Genomic DNA, 8,048 nt, shown 5'->3' with positions numbered 1-8,048 from the left:
TTCCCTGCTGTGCAGGGGTTTGGCTTTTTCTTGAGGCAATGTTTTATGGCCGGATGCCCTTCCTGACACCAACCCTGGTCGCCTCTTACGACACACAGGGATACGGTACACCTATTCTAACCGGGGCATACACCGGGACCAGTACACTGGCACTCATTTCGCCGACCTCGGAAGGATGGCAGGCTGAGTCAACCCCCTGGTGTTAATTCAGCAGCCAACGGGATTTGAACTCAGGACCCTGGGATCCCAAGCCGCCACCCTAACAACTAAGCCAACACCAGGCTCCAGGTTAAAAGGGGAGACAAATAAATATACCTTGGGCTAAAAAGGGGATTTATTTTTTCAGGGAAAAAAAAGAAAAATTTCATGGCTGAAAATCCCCCATTCATTTACATGGGGAAAAGTGAGCCAGAACCAGTATTCTTTCCCTACTACATGATCATGATCACTGTGCAGCGTCACCCCCCCCCACCCCGTGCCGAGCGATGTGGGACCCCCAGCTGTGATGTCGCCGTGGCCAGACGTTGTATCACCAGGGCCGGACGTGTCGACGCCCGCGGGGTGTTCACCTGATTCAGTCCTGCTCGAGGACGATGAGCAAGCTTGTAGGCCGGGGGCGGTTGTTGTTGCGGTTGGGGCAAGTCCGGCGAGGGTGTTACCTCGACCTAGCCGGGAGGCGTCTGAGCCTGGGCTGTCTGGCGTCGCTGCCCGTCCGAGGCGGGTCAGGAGACGGCCGCGGTACTTGGAGGATTTTGACTGTTGATTGGTTTCGTTTGGTCATGTTATAATTGTCATTTCATCATTTGAATTGTCATTTTACGAGGGGAGGAGTGTGCTGTATCACGTGATTGGGTTTTCATGCATCATGACTCGCCCGCTAGGGGTGACGTTGATGTACATCCGGTCGGGCAATAAAGCGGAGTTACTGCTACGCTCTCGCTCTCCATGTTCCGCTGCGCCTCGGGCACCACAGTTAGAACATAGAGTGAACGGGAGTTCTGCCCCGCTGTTTTGTCATGGTTAGTCAGAAGCCAATGTTCCACTTACGGTATCGCTCAGCCGTTTTGATTGACAGCAGTGTGGCGTTGAGAGCATGTACATGTCTGGGGGGGGGGAGGGGGGTAAATTCGCCAGAGAGGTAAAGCAGAGCAGAGTTAGACCCTGTCTTAATTAAACGTCTTAGATGACGTCCGTGGTTGCCCAACAACGTAGTGTGTCGCAGAACTATCTGCGGCTTGTCTTCAGGGTCTTCGGCCGAGAAGTGGGTCCAAGAAACTCAGACTTCCAACAACTTCCTTCACAAGGCTCTCATGGTGGATACGATGAACACCGATTATAACTTCCATGAGTGGCTCACAGTAGTGGCAGAGCTGTCAGGATAGCCTCGAGGTACATATACTCACCTCTAAACTGTCCAGCCTTGGTTTGAATCCTGACTCAGCTACAAACTGTTATACCGGTGTTTCACAGGCAGGGCGATTCATCAATGTGTGTGCCATCCCTTGGATGGACGTTAAACTGGCCGTCCCATCTGCCGGCATTAGTTGGAGGATGTTAAACGTCCCACGGTGTACTTCCCAAAGAGTACACGTGTTATAGCCGGCACCCTGAACAAATCACAAATTCCTGCCTTAACTTATAGGAGGCATTGCATTAATGGCACAACCACCCCCCTCAGCCGATGATGCTACCTGCAGTCACGAGATGTATACGAAAGAAGAAGCAGTTGTAACTGGAACTGCACTCGGTAACGCAGAGCACATACCTCCATCAGACTGAACAGTGTATATTTTGTATCCCACCGATAGGCTGGATCTCAATGGGACATGAACTAAAAAATTCTCGGATCTGGATGCCGATCCAGATCTTCACGAAAATGCGATCAATTCCTCCTTGTCATGCACCCAACAGCAAGAAACCACAGGTAATGATACTTCAACATCAACAGGAGGTATATAAAAAGGATTCTTTGCTGCCGGGGTAGCTATCATTTCTTGAAGCGCGACTGTGTCGTTGATGCAGTGCCCCTCTACTAGTACACACACTGGAACTGGTTCGCATTTCGCCGACCTCGGAAGGATGACGGGCTGACTCAACCCCCTCGTGTATTAATTCAGCGGCCGACGGGGCTTGAACTCAGGACCCTAGGATCCCAAGCCGCCACCCTAACCACTGAGCCAACACCAGGCTGGGGACTCACTGATTCACTGGGTTAACCTCATGGGACCACCACGTCAGTTTTAGGTGATGAAGTCTTCACCAAATTTCATCCAAAACAGTCCATCACCTTTTGAGATATCATGCTCAAAGACAAAGAAAGACAGACAGACAGACAGATGTGAAAATATTACCTACGGCTCCGGCCAACTTTGGTGGCAGAGGTAACAAACAAATAAAAGCTTGGTGGCACTTCGTAAAATAAGTAAAGAAATGAAGAAGGATCAAAATTACACTTTAATAGTTCAATAAAAGGTATCAATGGTGAGGTTGAAAACGGTGCAAACCTTGGGGTCTTCGTTGGGGTTTACAATGTGACCCTTTCGATCCATAACACGATAAACAGGGATACCCGAGATGACATTGGGTTGGATGAACTCCAATGTGTTCACGTATTCCGCCGATGCTCCTGGAAATTGTGGTTTCTCCTCCAAAGTGGTGAACTCTTGCTGGTAGCGGATCACCTACACCATGTGCACAAACAACCCTCTAAAGGCATCTGTCAACTTCAACATTTTACACTTTTATTGATCAGAAATCAAACCTGGTACAATATTCCAATACAAACAGATCTGTTGAGGACTCACTGGTGGTCGGTCGTATGGCAGCTTAGCTGCCGGGGTAGCTATCATTTCTTGAAGCGCGACTGTGTCGCTGATGCAGTGCCCCTCTACTAGTACACACACTCGAACTGGTACTCATTTCGCCGACCTCGGAAGGATGACGGGCTGAGTCAACCCCCTGGTGTATTAATTCAGCGGCCGACGGGGCTTGAACTCAGGACCCTAGGATCCCAAGCCGCCACCCTAACCACTGAGCCAACACCAGGCTGGGGACTCACTGATTCACTGGGTTAACCTCATGGGACCACCATGTCAGTTTTAGGTGATGAAGTCTTCACGAGGTGAGGTGGTCAAACCGTATGTTTGTACCACACTCAAACTTTGTAAAAGGACAGGTCAGTGGCACAAAGGCCTCTACTTATCCACCTGAACCCTATAATGGAACCTTAAAGTCCACAATGCAGAGTCTGCAAGACTGAGATGCATTTTGAAGGATGGAATTCTTCAAGAGGCATGACCCCCAACCTAGTTTAAGTAGGTTTAAACTCGTCTAACCATGACCCCCAACCTCGTTTAAGTAGGTTTAACCTAGTTAAACCATGACCCCCAACTTAGTTTAAGTAGGTTTAACCTAGTTTAACCATGACCCCCAACCTAGTTTAAGTAGGTTTAACCATAACCCCCAACCTAGTTTAACCATGACCCCCAACCTAATTTAAGTCGGTTTAACCTAGTTTAACCATGACCCCAACCTAGTTTAAGTAGGTTTAACTTAGTTTAACCATGAGCCCCAACCCAGTTTAAGTCGGTTTAACCTAATTTAACCATGACCCCCCCAACCAGGTTTAACCATGATCCCCAACCTAGTTTAAGTAGGTTTAACCATGACCCCCAACCTAGTTTAAGTAGGTTTAACCATGACCCCCAACCTAGTTTAAGTAGGCTTAACCTAGTTTAACATACACCGTGCACACCAAACTCGTTTTACGACATGATCGCGATTTTTGTTCATTCTGGTTGAGGTGAGGCTGCTATGGACCTTCAGACAAGCCGTTCGAATGGACTGTAACTCACCGCTGTGGAGAACAGTCTTTGGGAAAGTCTTGATAACCTGGTGAAAGACCGGACACCGAAGTTCAAAGACGGAGCTGTCAAAGCCATGGCGACAGCCATTGACGACTTTTTAATTCAGCGTACAAACGGGACACGCTCAAATCATTGACATTCTGCTCCTTCTTCTTCTTCTTCTCGTTCTTCTTCTTCTTCTTCTTCAAAAATAAAAAAATAAAAAAAATAAAAAAATAAAAAAATAAAAAAAAAAAAATAAAAAAAAATGGCGTCTTTTTCGAGACGTGAGGCTCTATATACGCCACGCTCCGAAATTTGGCGGTTGGTGGAAAAATCAAGATGCCTCTGAAACTTTACACTTTCCTCGCGGTTTGTTTCACAAATTTAATCACGCGGCTTTGCAGGGTCGAGGGCACCTACGGTCCAATCGGTACAAAATGTCCGGGAAATTCTGACGGCCAATCTCGATTCCTCTCACAGAGCTAAAGAGTCCAGCTGTCGGTGCTTCGCACAATGGGCCATTGCGCAAAAGGTGCTCCAAATCTTCTGGTTTACTATATTGTCCACACGTCGCGGTCGGGTGACATTGTATTCTATAATAGGGATACCACTCTGAGGTATCAGTACACTCGACTTTACAAAGCGTATTTGAACTTGTGAAAGAAACTGAGAGGAAAGTGTAACGTTTCGGAGGCCTGTTTGCTTCCTTCGTACTTTCAAAGTGTTCCGAGAGTGGTATATATAGAGGGGAGCGACGGCTCTATATATAGAGCCACGGCGCTCTGAAGACGTCATCGAAGTCAAGAAGAAGAAGAAGAAGAAGAAGAAGTGTAACAGGAGGAAGAAAAAGAAGAATAATAATAACAAGAAGAAGATTATTAAGAAGAAGAAGAACAAATGGAATAATAATAAGAAGAAGAAGAAGAAGATTAATAGGAAGAAGCAGTCCATGCCACGTGGCCCTCCTGAAGTGGGTGGTAAATCGTAGCAACAGCACATTCGCCATAGTTACTCGATGCTGACACGCGCACGACAAACAAAGTTCCCCGTTAATAAGATATTTGTATTTTAATCAGTCCGTCATAAGAGGACACGCACAGAGTTACAAGTTCGTGCCGGGCTGTCCTTGATTTCCTAAACTCGCCCAGGGCGTCATGTCTGCCCCGAATGGAGCTGTGTCGGTCGTCGTCGTTTTGCTCTGCCTCGTCGGCATTCAGGCCAGGAAGGACAACGACCTGTACTGCGGTGGTGAGTTCCACCTGCCAGGTGTCACCGACCGATTCTCACCGCGACTCGTGTTTTCATAATGAACTGTGGTTGTTCTCGTCCTGACCCGCTCCGCCGGTGTGAGATCTCACCACTCACTGGGACCTCTTGTGGTGGTGTGAGTTCTCACCACTCGCTGGGACCTCTTGTGGTGGTGTGAGATCTCACCACTCACTGGGACCTCTTGTGGTGGTGAGTTCTCACCACTCGCTGGGACCTCTTGTGGTGGTGTGAGTTCTCACCACTCGCTGGGACCTCTTGTGGTGGTGTGAGATCTCACCACTCGCTGGGACCTCTTGTGGTGGTGTGAGTTCTCACCACTCACTGAGACCTCCTCTGGTGGTGTGAGTTCTCACCACTCACTGGGACCTCTTATGGTGGTGTGAGTTCTCACCACTCGCTGGAACCTCTTGTGGTGGTGTGAGTTCTCACCACTCGCTGGGACCTCTTGTGGTGGTGTGAGTTCTCACCACTCACTGGGACCTCTTGTGGTGGTGTGAGTTCTCACCACTCACTGGGACCTCCTCTGGTGGTGTGAGTTCTCACCACTCACTGGGACCTCTTGTGGTGGTGTGAGTTCTTACCACTCACTGGGACCTCTTGTGGTGGTGTGAGTTCTCACCACTCGCTGGGACCTCTTGTGGTGGTGTGAGTTCTCACCACTCACTGGGACCTCTTGTGGTGGTGTGAGTTCTTACCACTCACTGGGACCTCTTGTGGTGGTGTGAGTTCTCACCACTCGCTGGGACCTCTTGTGGTGGTGTGAGTTCTCACCACTCGCTGGGACCTCTTGTGGTGGTGTGAGATCTCACCACTCACTGGGACCTCTTGTGGTGGTGAGTTCTCACCACTCGCTGGGACCTCTTGTGGTGGTGTGAGTTCTCACCACTCGCTGGGACCTCTTGTGGTGGTGTGAGATCTCACCACTCGCTGGGACCTCTTGTGGTGGTGTGAGTTCTCACCACTCACTGGGACCTCCTCTGGTGGTGTGAGTTCTCACCACTCACTGGGACCTCTTATGGTGGTGTGAGTTCTCACCACTCGCTGGAACCTCTTGTGGTGGTGTGAGTTCTCACCACTCGCTGGGACCTCTTGTGGTGGTGTGAGTTCTCACCACTCACTGGGACCTCTTGTGGTGGTGTGAGTTCTCACCACTCACTGGGACCTCCTCTGGTGGTGTGAGTTCTCACCACTCACTGGGACCTCTTGTGGTGGTGTGAGTTCTTACCACTCGCTGGGACCTGTTGTGGTGGTGTGAGTTCTCACCACTTGCTGGGATCTCCTCTGGTGGTGTGAGATCTCACCACTCACTGGGACCTCCTCTGGTGGTGTGAGATCTCACCACACACTGGGACCTCCTCTGGTGGTGTGAGTTCTCACCACTCACTGGGACCTCTTGTGGTGGTGTGAGTTCTCACCACTCACTCAGACCTCCTCTGGTGGTGTGAGATCGCACCACACACTGGGACCTCTTGTGGTGGTGTGAGTTCTTACCACTCACTGGGACCTCTTGTGGTGGTGTGAGTTCTCACCACTCACTCGGACCTCTTGTGGTGGTGTGAGTTCTCACCACTCACTGGGACCTCTTGTGGTGGTGTGAGTTCTCACCACTCACTCGGACCTCTTGTGGTGGTGTGAGTTCTTACCACTCACTCGGACCTCTTGTGGTGGTGTGAGTTCTTACCACTCACTCGGACCTCTTGTGGTGGTGTGAGTTCTCACCACTCACTGGGACCTCTTGTGGTGGTGTGAGTTCTCACCACTCACTCGGACCTCTTGTGGTGGTGTGAGTTCTTACCACTCACTCGGACCTCTTGTGGTGGTGTGAGTTCTTACCACTCACTCGGACCTCTTGTGGTGGTGTGAGTTCTTACCACTCACTGGGACCTCTTGTGGTGGTGTGAGTTCTCACCACTCACTCGGACCTCTTGTGGTGGTGTGAGTTCTCACCACTCACTCGGACCTCTTGTGGTGGTGTGAGTTCTCACCACTCACTCGGACCTCTTGTGGTGGTGTGAGTTCTCACCACTCACTCGGACCTCTTGTGGTGGTGTGAGATCTCACCACTCACTGGGACCTCTTGTGGTGGTGTGTTCATCTTTGTGTGCTTCCTCTTCTTCCTCACACAAACCCGATACATGTTGTGTTCATGTTTTCACAGCTTGCAGGGCGTTGGTGGACGAGTTGAGTTGGGCCGTTGAGAACGTTGATCCCAAGAAGACCATCCAAGTTGGCTCTTTCCGCATCAACCCGGACGGGTCGCAAACCATCGCCGAGGTGAGGCAGTGCTTGGTGCGATGACATTGTCCCTCCAACATCATCTCACGTTGTCGTTGATCGGAGTCCTGTAACATACAAACTGCGATTCATTTTAGAAATAGAAGGTATACGTGGCAAGGTGTGTGTGTGAGGTGTGAGGTGTCTGAGGTATGTCAAGGGTGTGAGGTGTCTGACACACACTGCTTTTGATCAACTGTATAATCGTTTATTGCCTGTTAATTGTTAGTTTACTATCAATATTTATAAGCCTGGTGTTGGCTTAGTGGTTAGGGTGGTGGCTTGGGATCCTGGGGTCCTGAGTTCAAGCCCCTTTGGCCGCTAAATTAAAATACACCAGGAGGTTGACTCAGCCTGTCATCCTTCCGAGGTCGGCAAAATGAGTACCAGTGTACTGGTAAGGGGGACACTGCATCAGCGGCAGAGCCTCGTCCCAACCAATGATGCAACCAGCAGCCACAGGCTGCACTCGATAGAGAGAGATCAATATTCATATTCCGATTTTAACTCGGCATATTTTCCATTGTCCTCCTCTCCCCCTGAAGGTTGTCTCACAAGAGTCTGGAGTCTAGACTCTCGATGATGGGATATTTACTCTGCGCACAAAACCAGGGTTGAAAGCAGTTGGTTTACTTTTGTCTGTCTTTGTCTGTGTCA

General features: G+C 49.8%; 1 protein-coding gene across 2 annotated transcripts; it reads left to right on the top strand.

The window, feature by feature from the left end:
* The first annotated feature begins 4,248 nt into the window (after window positions 1–4,248).
* On the top strand, window positions 4,249–8,038 carry LOC147013960 (protein canopy homolog 2-like). Of its 2 annotated transcripts, none has more exons than XR_015050585.1 (2): window positions 4,249–4,380; window positions 7,276–7,393. XR_015050585.1 is itself a non-coding variant. In XM_085851395.1 (2 exons), the coding sequence occupies exons 1-2, from the start codon at window positions 5,003–5,005 to the stop codon at window positions 7,413–7,415; spliced, it is 234 nt and encodes a 77-aa protein (XP_085707521.1). In that variant the 5' UTR covers window positions 4,669–5,002; the 3' UTR covers window positions 7,416–8,038. The 2 variants fall into 2 exon arrangements, 1 of the variants encoding a protein (XP_085707521.1); XM_085851395.1 differs by lacking the exon at window positions 4,249–4,380 and adding an exon at window positions 4,669–5,096 and having other exon boundaries at window positions 7,276–8,038.
* The last annotated feature ends 10 nt before the right edge of the window (window positions 8,039–8,048 follow it).

Source organism: Eptatretus burgeri, chromosome 13, assembly GCF_056783735.1.
Source record: "Eptatretus burgeri isolate ZD-2024b chromosome 13, Ebu_testis_v1, whole genome shotgun sequence".
In the NCBI taxonomy this organism is placed as follows: Eukaryota; Metazoa; Chordata; class Myxini; order Myxiniformes; family Myxinidae; genus Eptatretus; species Eptatretus burgeri.
Note: the sequence above shows the minus strand (reverse complement) of the source record. Positions and strands in the feature narration are given on the sequence as shown.

Coding starts and splice junctions, on each gene's coding strand:
- LOC147013960 (XM_085851395.1), top strand. CDS start 5,003: ATGTCTGCCCCGAATGGAGCTGTGTCGGTCGTCGTCGTTTTGCTCTGC. Junction 5,097..7,275: donor CAACGACCTGTACTGCGGTG/GTGAGTTCCACC, acceptor ATGTTTTCACAG/CTTGCAGGGCGTTGGTGGAC.